General features: G+C 43.3%; 1 protein-coding gene across 4 annotated transcripts in view; it reads left to right on the top strand.

Moving 5' to 3' along the window:
* The window catches only part of hectd1 (HECT domain containing 1), a 30,953-nt gene that overhangs the window by 16,233 nt on the left and 935 nt on the right, over positions 1–13,785 (top strand). For 2 of the 4 annotated variants that reach the window (XM_067478830.1, XM_067478828.1), the window contains exons 19-43: positions 32–137; positions 229–363; positions 737–876; positions 1,654–1,866; positions 2,262–2,372; positions 2,555–2,721; positions 3,015–3,191; positions 5,223–6,215; positions 6,847–7,068; positions 8,019–8,152; positions 8,240–8,396; positions 8,662–8,732; positions 8,881–9,032; positions 9,126–9,180; positions 9,522–9,744; positions 9,926–10,008; positions 10,233–10,360; positions 10,678–10,879; positions 11,227–11,364; positions 11,577–12,049; positions 12,190–12,348; positions 12,717–12,795; positions 12,982–13,075; positions 13,197–13,347; positions 13,437–13,581. In XM_067478830.1, the coding sequence (XP_067334931.1) occupies positions 32–137; positions 229–363; positions 737–876; positions 1,654–1,866; positions 2,262–2,372; positions 2,555–2,721; positions 3,015–3,191; positions 5,223–6,215; positions 6,847–7,068; positions 8,019–8,152; positions 8,240–8,396; positions 8,662–8,732; positions 8,881–9,032; positions 9,126–9,180; positions 9,522–9,744; positions 9,926–10,008; positions 10,233–10,360; positions 10,678–10,879; positions 11,227–11,364; positions 11,577–12,049; positions 12,190–12,348; positions 12,717–12,795; positions 12,982–13,075; positions 13,197–13,347; positions 13,437–13,581 (4,708 nt within the window). The remainder of the gene's footprint in view (positions 1–31; positions 138–228; positions 364–736; positions 877–1,653; positions 1,867–2,261; positions 2,373–2,554; positions 2,722–3,014; positions 3,192–5,222; positions 6,216–6,846; positions 7,069–8,018; positions 8,153–8,239; positions 8,397–8,661; positions 8,733–8,880; positions 9,033–9,125; positions 9,181–9,521; positions 9,745–9,925; positions 10,009–10,232; positions 10,361–10,677; positions 10,880–11,226; positions 11,365–11,576; positions 12,050–12,189; positions 12,349–12,716; positions 12,796–12,981; positions 13,076–13,196; positions 13,348–13,436; positions 13,582–13,785) is intronic. The other 2 variants (XM_067478829.1, XM_067478831.1) reach the window with 2 other exon arrangements.

The raw sequence follows: 13,785 nt of genomic DNA, 5'->3' as shown, positions 1-13,785 counted from the left end.
TGTGTGTGTGTGTGTGTGTGTGTGTGTGTAGCCAACCAGCTGTTGCCTTAATCCGTAAACTGATAGCGGTCCTGGAGTCAATAGAACGTCTACCTCTGCACCTGTACGACACTCCAGGGTCCTCATACAACTTGCAGGTGAGTCACTTTGGGTTCTGCATTCAGGTGAGTTCACATTTGGTCATGTGGATGCATCAGACTCACAAACTGTTTGAACTCAATGTATCAGATTTTGACGAGAAGGTTGCGTTTCCGTCTGGAGCGAGCACCGGGTGAGACGGCTCTCATCGACCGGACGGGTCGCATGTTGAAAATGGAACCGCTTGCCACCGTGGAGTCTCTGGAGCAGTACCTGCTGAAGATGGTGAGAATTCACAAGTCATGGCAGACAAGACATAACGGAAATTCATACACAACTGGAGTTTGATGACCTTAGGATGGTATCATCAATCATGTGATGTAACACTTAAAAAAAAAAAAACAACCAAAAAAAAAAAGGGGGGGGGGGGGAAAGTGTTATCTGAATAACTGACTCAAATTTATTGTGCACTTGTTTTATTTTTATTTTTTTAACTAGGCCTTGGAGAAGGGTTAGGCATTATGACAAAGCACACCAGGATTATAATGTACTATATAACAACACACATTTTTATGACTATAATAGCTATTTTTACTCAAAAAGACTCTTTCTTAATGAAAAACTTGGTTTACTTTTCTCCTCCTTGTTGTCCTTTCAGGTGGCGAAGCAGTGGTATGATTTTGAGCGCTCATCCTTTGTCTTTGTGAGGAAGCTGAGGGAAGGGCAGACCTTCATCTTCAGACACCAACATGACTTTGATGAGAATGGCATCATCTACTGGGTTGGAACCAACGCCAAGTAAGAACAATTGCTACAAGTCTGAAACTTGAATTTGTCATGTTGAACATTTTTCAGCAGTGTGAATTAAATAGATCTGTTTAATTTAAAAGAAAATGTTTAGTGGGTCTCAAACTGAGGAACAGTTAAACATTTAGCAGTCTCTATATTTGTATTTTATGCAGTACATAGGTTTAGGTTATAAACAAGACATAATACATTTCTGCAGGTTGTTTTTAATGGGTTAGGTCTAAACCTGTCAAACACCCTTTGTTTTGGTATATGACATTTATTCTATCAGAACTGTCGGTTGTGTGTATCCTGGTAAACTTATTAAATGCTCCAAATCTGGTGATTCGCATTTAATTTTTCGAATAGTGGAAGGGAGTCTACAGAGCAGGCAGAGATTGGCAGCTCATTCCATCTTGGTGGGACCACTGAGTTGAAAATCTTTTGTGGTGATTGGACCAAAAGATGCCGTTTGTTGCCAGAGCATAGTGGGTGGGAGGGATTGTAGGCCTGAATGAGGGAGTTGACGTAGACAAGTGCTGTTGAGTTGACCACTCTGTAGGCAAGAGTTGAGTTGAACCTAATGTGGGCAGCAACAGGAAGCCACTGCAGAGATCTGAAGAGTGGTGTGATGTGTCCTATCTTTCTTTTCATGGACCTATTGAAAAAGCTAAATTAAACTTTGTGGGTCTTTTGTTTTTTTTTGGTTACTAGTTTTTATAGAGTAAAACTTGCAGTTGGAGTTTTATGTAAAAAGGGAAAAAAAAGCCCCATTTCTGCTCCATCCAGGACAGCCTATGAGTGGGTAAATCCTGCTGCCTATGGTCTGGTGGTGGTGACTTCTTCTGAGGGCCGTAATCTCCCCTACGGGCGATTGGAGGATATTCTTAGTCGGGATAGCTCTGCACTAAACTGCCACACCAATGATGACAAAAATGCCTGGTTTGCCGTCGACCTCGGTCTCTGGGTCATTCCGTCAGCATATACCCTGAGACACGCCAGGTATTTATATCTACCCACACCCTGAGACACACTTGCAATTTTCTCTTTAAGCCTGTTTTCATTCATTTAGGTACATTTTTGATGCAAGTCAGATGTTTAGAAAATGTTCAGGTGAACACAATCCAAATGTTTCTGTCACAATAAAGCAGTTATTATTTAAGTTTTTAAATATGAATTTATGTAAGAAATTTCATTTCCTACAGCTGCACCAATTACTGCACAACTGGTGTAGCTGTAGCCATTGTACTTGGATTACGCTTTCCCATAAAATGTTGTCATGTCTAGTTATATTAGTTGTATAACTGTATAAATATTTACTTAAATATGCTCTTAATCACTTACATATGCACACTTTTTTTTTAGATATTTTGTTTATTTGCTCCTTCCTCCTGCAGGGGTTATGGCCGCTCTGCATTGAGGAACTGGGTGTTTCAGGTGTCAAAGGATGGTCAGAACTGGACTACTCTCTACACTCATGTAGACGACTGCAGCCTCAATGAACCAGGGTATGACCTTCCATTTACTTACTTTAATCCATTTGAAACTAATGATTTAATGGGACTCCAGTGGCCCCCTACTAGTCGGTAGGAGCCCACTCTACCAAGTGTGCCACTGCCGCCCCCCAACTTTTTAAAAATCTACATGTCGGTTTATTAGTGTATGTAAATGTGTGAGTGTGTTTTCCCAGGTCGACAGCCACGTGGCCTCTGGACCCGTCCAAAGATGAAAAGCAGGGCTGGAGACACATCAGAATCAAACAGATGGGGAAGAATGCCAGTGGTCAGACTCACTACCTGTCTCTTTCAGGACTCGAGCTGTACGGTACCGTCACTGCTGTCTGTGAGGACCAGCTTGGTAAGTGCGCCCTTTTCTTAAATTCATTATTTAAATTGTATTTATTTTTTAACTTAAAGAATAAAGTGAGGAGACTGGTGACCCTTTTTTGAAGTTGACACCCCGCGTGCTGCCCACTGCTCCCCCCAGGGGGATGGGTTAAAGAATTTCATTGTAACATGTATGTACAACATGTATGTGCTCAATGCCAATAAAGGCTGTTGTTTACATGATCAGAATCTTGGAAGCATTTTAATTAGGTTTTGCACAGTCTGCTATTTACAGAGAAAATCTCTGTTTCTCTCGTGTCTCAGGTAAAGCTGTGAAGGAGGCAGAGGCAAACCTACGTCGCCAGCGCCGTCTGTTTCGTTCCCAAGTGATGAAGTACATCGTCCCAGGGGCGCGGGTCATCCGTGGCATCGACTGGAAGTGGAGAGACCAGGATGGAAACCCAGCTGGAGAAGGCACAGTCACTGGAGAGGCTCACAATGGTACGACAAATCCATTTTTATCCAGCAACTACAAAGGATCATTTAGTAAACTAACATGTATTATCAGTGTTACAGTTTATCACAAGTCTGGCAGAATCTGACCTCTTATTTTAAGGTTTTGTCCACAGCTCCCAGTTTCTGCTGAGGCTCAACTGTAGGCAGATGTGTGCAAGCAAATTTTTGAATTTGTAATCCAGTTTTTGTGTTATCGGTATTTGAAATTCAGATGTTCAGATTCTGGAGGCATAACTATTAGTTTAAATCCCCATTTCTGCAAAGAAGGTGGTTAAATTAGTCCTGGTTTGAATTTATTTCATGTGATCTTGTGCCACAGAATACTGAATCATATTTTGAAAAGGTGAATGAAAATGTAATCTGTCATATGAATTAATTTAAGAAGTCAAACTCTTTCTAAATTCTAAAGTTACACACATGATGTTAATATGATATCATTGTAGTGTTCCCATCATATCAGTCTGTGCTGCCACCCTATGATGACAAGGCCATAAATCCAGGTCTCGTTCATTATAAATAGCAGCTGTTGCTGGCTCAGCTGTTTGAATCTTTACACATTGAGAACACATAAAGCAAAAGGCAGACAAGTGAAAAAAGTTCCAAAGTAGACGGTTGAATAAACTAACTGCCCAAGATGAATATGACCGTTCCAGTGTAATCAGAACTGTCTGTGCTCCTTCTTGACTATTACCATTATTTGTGAACCAGTGAAATAAAAGTTTCATATGAATACACTGACTAAACACTCCACTCCCAACAGGTCACCTGGACAACATTACAGATCAGATTTGAGAAGCAGCCTGTGTAGCTCGTGCAGGACGTAATAATTAACAAACACCTTGCTTCCTCCTCCTCCCTCTTCCTCTCCTCCTCCTTTTCTTCTGTGCCTCTTGCTCCTCTCTGTGTTTCTGTGTTTTACTCAGATCTGATGAGTCTGTCAGTGAGCTGAGCCACCACCACCAGCAGCAGCTCGATTGATTATCGTTTTGTATAAATCAAAAACCAGGATGATCGCTATTGTTGTATAATTTCTATCTTTGTGGCTTTGACGCTTTGCCTTTGCCAGAAGTATTTTTCTACTTTTGCTTTGATTGTCATTTTCTGTGACTGTGTTTTGTATTTTTCTCTCTCATTGCTCCACCTGGACCAAAAACCACACAAGTAGACTTTATTAACATACAGTTTTAGCAATTATGTCATTATTTGTGAATTGATGTTGAAGTAGGAAATTATGCATCAAAAGCAGGTGACACTTCTGACAGAAGTTGGAGCTTAGAAGAAACTGCTGAACTTAACAAACAGTAAAACCACCAAGAATTCTTGTTCCCACTGTTAAAACACCAAATGACAAATATGGCAAAACTTGCTGACTGCTATTGCTGCTCACAGTTTCCAGTATATTGTGTTTAGACAGCTCAGTTGGTAAAAGGCAGTCGTCCAGGGACCACAGGGTCAGTGGTTCGATCCCCAGTGCTGGCTATATGTCGAAGTGTTTCTGAGCAAGACACTGAACCCTCCCTTCCCCAACTGTGCAGTGCTGGCCCAAGCCTGGTAGAAATTGGGGAGGGTTGCGTCAGGAAGGGCATCCGGCGTAAAACCTGCCAAATCAACACGCAGACAATGATCCACTGTGGCCACACTGAACTCACGGGATAAGCCGAAGGACAAAAAGAGGGGAAAAAGTCATTACATATAATAGATTTATCAATTCTTATTCTTTACTTCCTGGTTAGGAGCAAATTACTCCTTAACAAACTTAAGGTAGGATGAGCAGTTGTCCAACAGCTGAAATAGTGCGACATTAGTCAGGATTTAATGTCACAATAAAAAAAAATACAAATAAAATCTCAAGGTGCCTTTAAATGAACATTTTACACAATCAAGTTCAGTGTGGAGCTGCTCTGACTGTAAGCTGCTTGTCTCCTGTCTGTCTGCCTTCCTCTGTCACTCTGTCTCTCTCTGCCGGGTCTCTGACATCCATCCGTCCGTCTCCCTCCTATCTCTCTGTCCATCCAGGCTGGATTGATGTAACCTGGGATGCTGGCGGCTCTAACTCTTACCGTATGGGCGCTGAAGGGAAGTTTGACCTCAAGCTTGCTCCAGGGTACGACCCTGAGTCGGCTGCCACAGCGCCGTCACCCAAACCTGTCTCATCCACTGTTTCAGGCCCCGCCTCCTCCACAGTGGGACACTCTGCGATGCCAGCGGCGAGCAGCGGCACCACCACCACCACCACCTCTTCCTCCTCGTCCTCCACCTCATCGTCATCGCAGCAGCAGTCATGGAGCAGCCTGGTGAAAAATAACTGTCCCGACAAGGCTGGGGCCATGTCGCTAGGTGGAGCCAGCTCCTCCAGCAGGAAGGGCAGCAGCAGCTCCGTCTGCAGTGTCGCCTCCTCCTCTGACATCAGCTTGAGCTCCTCCGTTGGACTGTCAGGTGCAGGGGGTCTGCGGCTGGAGAGGAGAGTTGAAGGGTTGCTGCTTGACCAGGGCTCTGGGGTAGGAGGGATAACAGGAGGAGGAATCGGCTCCGACGGACGGCAGCAGGAGCCAATTGTTGTCTTGTCGTCCTCAGTGGAGGGTTCGGCATCCAGCTCTGGCACACTTACCGCTGACACACCTGCCACTGGAGACGAAGCCAGGAACAAGGACTCCTCCACAGCGACCACCGACCCAGCGACGGCTATCTCCATGGGGCTGGTCAGCGTTAGCTCCCCAGACGTCAGCTCTGTGTCTGAGTCATCCAACAAGGACACTCCTTCTCAGAGGCCTCTGTGCTCGGTGGCTAACGCCAGATTGTCAGTCAGTTCTCTGCTGGCTGCCGGTGCTCCAATGAGCTCCAGTGCCAGTGTGCCTAACTTGTCATCACGAGAGGCCAGCCTCATGGAATCCTTCGTTCGCCGCGCACCCAACATGTCTCGCACCAACGCCACCAACAATATGAACCTGAGCCGCAGCAGCAGTGACAACAACACAAACACACTGGGCAGGAACGTCATGAGTACTGCCAGTGAGTACTGCAGTGTTCTTATGCTAATGTCCGCATTAATGCAAGCATGTACTGCAATGTTGCTACACTAATAACCAAGTTATTACAAAGTACTGGGCCAACCTTCCACCATCCTATAGTCATTAGGAATACTTTTTTTTTTTTTTTTTTTCCCTACTCTAATGCTGCGCTGCAGTTGTAGAGTACTTGCACTACATGAGTTAAAGCATCAGGTAGGTCTCAGCAGAGTTGTTCAGTAATTGGCTGACAGGGCATATTAATTAAGGACAGAAATTGCCACAGGTTGGGGTTTCTGTGTACTTCCCATCATTTTGTAGCTTCTGTAAGTTACATCTTTGAACAGAAATTTAGTTGTTCTTCAGCCTCAAATGAAGACTGGTTTGCTGTGCTCTTATAGTAACAGGAATGCTTTCAGACTGTTAGTTGTAATAAATCAGACATTACTGATCAGATCTGAAACCACATCCTGATTGGGTCTGCATGCTGCTGGGTGAACACCACGAGCCTCATCCAGCCAACCAGCAGCTATGTCAGTCAGCTGAATGGATCCTAACAAGCTTCACCTGCTGCTTTGTGTTTTTGGTTTCTGACCAACTAACTGCCCTTTGTTTGTCTGTTTGTTTGTTTGCAGCTTCTCCTCTCATGGGCGCTCAGAGCTTTCCTAACCTCACCACCACTGGCACAACCTCCACTGTTACCATGTCAACTTCCATAGTAACCAGCAGCAATAACGTAGCCACGGCCACCACGGGTTTGTCGGTGGGCCAGTTGCTAAGCAACACGCTGACGACCAGTCTGACATCCACATCCAGTGAGAGCGATACGGGCCAGGAGGCTGAGTTCTCTCTCTATGGTTGGTGACCATGCACACACATCCTGCTTCAGCTAACCTGCTGTCTAACTCCTTAAATCCAGGAGCAAAATAGGCAGTAGCACCTGCACTATTTACACAACTAATACATTATTTTCTGTCCTTTTTCTAATAGTTAATAGAGTGAAATATTGAAAAGTTAAAGGGGGACTTCACTAATTTTAACATATTTCCTATGATTCTTCTTTGGGAAGCAAATGTGTGTAAATGTTGACTGGTGTTGACCTGTGTTTTCTTGAAATTTAAAATATTTCTCTGCCTCTTGTAGTAATAACAAGTTTACCTAACTTATACAAACCTTATCTGGATTATACAGAGATCTTTGAACAAATTCCACAAGGATGTTGCTTGAAAATCAGTTAAATCACTTTTGGATAGACCAATATTGGTGCTTAATAAATTGCTGATTCCTGAATGGTACAAATTTACTTTTTATAAAATAAAAAAAGAAGGAATTTTTAATAATCTTTAATAAAAGTGGTCATTTTTTTTAAAACCATTACTTCAGGTAAATTATAACTTGCATTTATTTACTTTGCCATCATTTGAAATGTCAGCGTAGTACTTGTACTTTTACTAAAGTACTTTTTTGTTTTGTGTATTTGTACTTAAGTACTTTCTCCACAACTGCTTATTCACCACAATTTGGTTTCTGGCATGTCTGATAAAATACAGAACACATTAGTAATGATACATTTGAAGAATTAAACTCTTAACTGGGAGTTTTTTCTTTTCAGTGAGAGGTACCAACAAACAGGAGTAAATCTACTCTGAATATGTAACAATAAAATGTTATTATTTTATCTTATTGTCTGACCTGACCTGTCAGGTTATGACTAAGTGAAGTTTGTTTAACTAGTTAAGTGAAGATGTCCTGAGCTAGCAGCTGGATTTTAAGAGTACTTCATTGTGTTTCTGTCCTTTTCCTGTAGACTTTCTGGACAGTTGTCGTGCTAACACATTATTGGCTGAGCTTGATGACGAGGAGGACCTCCCAGAGCCAGATGATGATGACGATGAGAATGAAGATGACAATCAGGAGGACCAGGAATACGAGGAGGTCCTGGTACAGAAACCTCTTCATTTAATTTTTTATGCATTTTAAATAAGTTTATAGTAAGTGAGAATGAGTAGTGATGGTTGTGTTCTCCAGGAGGAGGAGGAATATGAGACCAAAGGAGGTCGCAGGAGGACATGGGATGACGACTTTGTCCTAAAGAGACAGTTCTCGGCTCTCGTCCCAGCCTTCGACCCCCGACCAGGAAGAACAAACGTTCAGCAGACCACCGACCTGGAGATCCCCACACCGGGTAAAACATACACAGGACACAGGATCCTTAAATATCTTTCAGTTGCATCTGATTTAACACAAACTAAATCCAGTTCAGTTTTTATCTTTAAACCTTCAAACTGAATTTTGACGGTCCGATATTTAACAAGATAAAACTAATGTAATGAATTATAGTACCAGCCCACTAAGCACTGCAGCTAACTGGTTTGGTTCATGTTCAGCTCAGTTTGCTTCTTTCTGAGCTTTAACTAACCTGTAGATCCTGTTGTTTTTTCTTTGTGCAGGAACCCCTCGTTCTGAGGTTCAGGAGGAGGTCGAGTGTGCTCCATCTCCTCACCTCTCTTTAACCCTGAAGGTAAGAAAACCAAAAGCTACAACATTTTTTCATAAGAAATTAGTCAGATTTTGAAGTTGGAAAGGTTTATAATCTAGAGATGTGACGGATGTGGTTTCTAAAACTTAAGTGTGTGTGTGTGTGTGTGTGTGTGTGTGTGTGTTTTCAGGTGGCAGGGTTGGGCACAACCCGAGAAGTGGAACTTCCTCTGTCAAACTACAAGTCAACCATCTTCTACTATGTCCAGCGGCTACTGCAGCTTTCCTGCAGTGGAGCGGTGAAGACGGACAAACTGCGACGGATCTGGGAACCGACCTACACGTAAGAGCAGAGTGTAAACCATTCGTGCTCATAGAGACGAACATTTTTGTTTCATAGGCATTTATGATTTTACCTTGGCTCTTTTTCCTGCAGGATATTGTACAGAGAGCTGAAGGACTCGGATAAAGAAAAGGAGAGTGGAAAAATGGTGAACTGCACTTTTTAAAACTTACATTAATTTTCTCATCTTCAAAACCTATACAGCATTAAATGGCAGAAGATGTGACAGGATAAATTCATGTAATATACTTAAAATGGCTCACAATTTTTACATTTATATTTATAACTTTTATTCAGGAAAACACCTTGAGGAGCAGGAGTGTGCTTTTTAAAACAAAACCAAAAAGACAATTACAAAGTAGAAAACATGACAGTAATAGTAAAAAAGATAATACCAATAATGTTTATATTAGAATATTTGAGGGTCTGCACAATATAATTTTGTTTTCCTGTCAGAATTGGTATAAAAGTGAAGTTTCCCTCTTCCAGGACTTCTGCGAGCACAGTATCGGGGGCCGTTCTGGTGGTCTGAGCCCAAGCTCTGTGTCAGCCAATCAGAGCAGTGAGATTCTGGGCACAGCGAGGGAGGCAGCACAGGCGAAAGCAGGCTGTAGCCAGAACGCTTGCGGGGTGGAGGATGTGCTGCAGCTGCTGCGCATCCTCTTCATCATTGGAGGAGATTCGGACTCCAATGGACGTACGCTGCAGGAGGGTACGAATATGCTAAAACACACATTCCTGTGTTTTTACATCCACCTTATCTAAACCTAACCTAAAGAAACATCTTCACTGAAAGACATGAACACTCTGAAACATGTGCATTAAAACCATTCACACGCAATGTGCACGTTGCTGAAACGCACAGCTCAGATGATTATTTTTTTTTTGTGCAGATGTGGATGAGCTGCAGTTTAATGTGTCTCCAGAGGACTTCACTAGTAAAAAGATCACAACCAAGATCCTGCAGCAGATCGAGGTCAGTCAGTCTCACTTGGTTCAGTATTGATGGTGAATAAGAGTTGATATAACAGTATGTTTGGACAAAAGCAGCCTGTTAAATACTATGATTGCTTTACCAGTTTACACGGCTTTTCACGCTGCAGATGAGTTGTTTTATGGTCCTAGCTACTTGTCAGTTGATGTTAACCTGTTGGTGTGTGAATGAAACTGGTTACTGAGCCCAGTGTTTGTGTTTCCCAGGAGCCTCTGGCTCTGGCCAGTGGTGCTTTGCCTGACTGGTGTGAGCAACTCACTTCCAAGTGTCCTTTCCTCATCCCCTTTGAAACACGACAGCTTTACTTCACCTGCACCGCCTTTGGAGCATCCAGGTGAGTCCAATAAGGGACGGAAAGTTCTGCTGTAGAGTGCAGAAGGTTCTTGTCCTCCTTTTTCCTGTAATGAAATAGCCTTCACTGCAGGAAAGATTTATTACTTTTTTTCTTTGCTTATCTGTAAGACATAGCTTAGTCTCAGTGTATAAATAAAATGTAAAAATCTATTCCCACAAACCACAACGAATTAGTTCAGGATAAATCTGAGGCTAAATGTCAAATCTTTCATTGAGGTAATTCTTCTGTTAAATTTGCACTCAAGAATATATTGCTCTTGATTTTACTTGACCTCTGACCCTGGGGTGTGTGCGTAGGGCGATTGTATGGCTGCAGAACCGGCGGGAAGCGACCATGGAGCGCTCTCGGCCATCCACCACAGTGCGACGCGATGATCCCGGAGAGTTCAGGGTGGGCCGGCTCAAACACGAGCGAGTCAAAGTTCCTCGAGGAGAAGCAATGATGGAATGGGCAGAGTCTGTGATGCAGATTCACGCTGACAGGAAGTCGGTGCTGGAGGTGAGAAGTCAACTTAGGCTGGTTCTCCACAGTAACACTTATTATTTGTACTTTGTTTTTTGTTTTCCATTGGGTTGGGATGCAGAAGGCCGCGAGATCGAACCCTGCCCCACCCAGCCACCAATGGCAAACTTGGTGTCGGTTCTGAGCCAGCATTAAAATGGGAGGGTTGCAGCAAGAAGGGTATCTGCCGAACCTAAGGCCAAATCAACTTGTAAAACGCTCTCCGCTGCGGCGACCCCTGAAGGGACAAGCCGAAAGCCGTTTTTTTTTTTTTTTTTTTTTTTAGTTTTTTTAGTTTTTTTAACAGTATTAGAAATGCTAACACTGTGTGTGTGTGTCCCCAGGTGGAGTTTCAGGGTGAGGAGGGAACAGGACTCGGTCCAACTCTGGAATTTTATGCCCTGGTAGCTGCAGAGTTTCAGAGAACGTCACTGGGAATTTGGTTGTGTGACGACGACTTTCCTGACGACGAGTCACGACAGGTCCGACATTCACAACACACTGAAACTTTTTTCTTAAGGTTTATTTGGCAGGTTTTATATTTTTATTGGATCTGTACCTCTGAATACTGCTGTGAACATTTCACTAATAGTATAGTATAAATTTAAATGCACAAGAATTTAATTGAGCTGAATGTTCAGAAGAAACAGAAGCCAGAATGGCCTCAGTAGACTGTGCTCTGTTTCTGTTTCAGGTGGACCTGGGTGGTGGCCTGAAGCCTCCTGGTTTCTACGTGCAGCGTTCCTGTGGTCTGTTCCCAGCTTCATTCCCTCAGGACAGTGAGGAGCTGGAGCGAATCACCAAGCTCTTCCATTTCTTGGGTATCTTCTTGGCCAAGTGCATCCAGGACAACCGGCTAGTGGACCTGCCTGTCTCTCAGCCCTTCTTCAAGCTGCTCTGCATGGGGGACATCAAGTCCAATATGAGCAAGCTGCTTTACCAGTCCCGTAGCTCACCGCAGGGTCATGACCCCGAGCGACCCTTCCTGCTGCTGTCCGAGGTGCAGTCGGAGGCGTCGACTGAGGAGAGCCAGGAGACCTACTCTGTGGGCAGCTTTGACGAGGACTCCAAGTCAGAGTTCATCATGGACCCACCTAAACCCAAACCACCAGCCTGGTACCACGGGATTCTCACCTGGGACGACTTCCAGCTGGTCAACCCACACAGGTGAAACACAGATGACTGTTGAACAACAACTGAAAGATCTGCTCAGTTTTCCTGCTGTGTTGGACTGAGGAAAATGAAAGTTTGTCTGAAACCTGGAGCTCACTCTTCTTTTTGCTCCTGTCATGTTTTTCCTCCTGCAGGGCCCGTTTCCTGAAAGAAGTGAAGGAACTGGCTGTGAAGAGGAGGCAGATTCTGGCCAATAAGAGTTTATCTGAGGATGAGAAGAACACTAGGCTTCAGGACCTGATGTTGAGGAACCCCCTGGGCTCTGGACCCCCCCTCAGCATCGAGGATCTCGGGTAATACTTCAACATGCACACACAACAGAGCTTCAGGTTTGGGTTTGCAGCAGTATCTCCAAGGTTTAACATGTGAACTGGACTTGTTTCTGAAGAAACTACTTGGATATGTAGTAAAAGAAATGCAGCTAACATGACTCAGCATTTGAATAAGCCAGTGACTTTGGACTTTTTTCTGTCCTATTTATCAATGATATCTATCTCAGATCAAATATTCACAATTCCAGTTGTTTCTGTGAGGATGACAAACTGAAGTGATATCAAAATGCCCCTTTCTTCAGCAGATCTAAAGATGAAAATCTTAAACTGGAATAAACAGCTCCTGAAAACAAGTAGAAGGTCGTCTGATTATATTATTCTCTCTGCAGGTTAAACTTTCAGTTCTGTCCGTCCTCGAAAGTTCACGGGTTCTCAGCTGTAGATCTGAAACCAAACGGGGATGATGAGGTAAAAAAAAAAAATATATTTATAGTTTAAAAATAAAGGTGTGGAGTTCACAGTATTGCAGGATTCCAGTCAGCATGTGACTTTTTGTCTGCATGTTTTAAAACTTAGTGCAGAAGGTTGAAGTAAAATTACATTACACAGAGAAGGAAAAGTTCAGCTTTAAACTGAAGGTGGGTGTGTGTGCAGATCGTGACCATGGAGAATGCAGAAGAGTACGTGGAGCTGATGTTTGATTTCTGTATGCACATTGGCATCCAGAAACAGATGGAGGCCTTCAGAGGTAAACGCACAAACACAACGAAGACAAAATAATACATTTAGCTAATAGCCTAAAACAGGATTTAGTTACTTTCCTTGTTTCCTCTTCTCATGCCTTGTTTCCCTTCACCTTTCCTTCTCAGAGGGTTTTAATCAAGTGTTTCCGATGGAGAAGTTGAGCTCTTTTAGCCATAAGGAGGTTCAGATGATTCTCTGTGGGAACCAGTCACCTTCCTGGACCGCTGACGACATAATCAACTACACTGAACCAAAGCTGGGTTACACCAGAGACAGGTGTGTGTATATTTACGTGCATAGATGGATAGATATAGAAATATCTATAGATAGATATTAGTCTTAACATCTCTCTTCTTCCTTCTCAGTCCTGGCTTCCTGCGCTTTGTCAGAGTTTTATGTGGGATGTCATCTGATGAGAGAAAAGCCTTCCTGCAATTCACCACGGGCTGCTCCACACTGCCCCCCGGTGGCCTGGCCAACCTTCACCCCCGCCTCACCATCGTCAGGAAGGTAAAAAAAACCTTTAATAATTGAAGCTAATAAATGTCCAGTCCCTGAATTACTATCACTTCTTTTGAGTAAACAATAAGAACTGAATACAAACAAAAACAAGCATTTTTAGAAAACGCTGCTGTAGCTTCAGGAAAAAAAATCTGCAGTTTTGGTTGACTTTGCATCTTTGTTTCTAATTGCTGTGGCTCCGTTATCTTAGTG

The sequence above is a fragment of the Channa argus genome, chromosome 16, assembly GCF_033026475.1.
Source record: "Channa argus isolate prfri chromosome 16, Channa argus male v1.0, whole genome shotgun sequence".
NCBI classification, from domain to species: domain Eukaryota; kingdom Metazoa; phylum Chordata; class Actinopteri; order Anabantiformes; family Channidae; genus Channa; species Channa argus.
The sequence above is the reverse complement of the archived record's forward strand: the minus strand, read 5'-3'. Positions and strand labels throughout refer to the sequence as shown.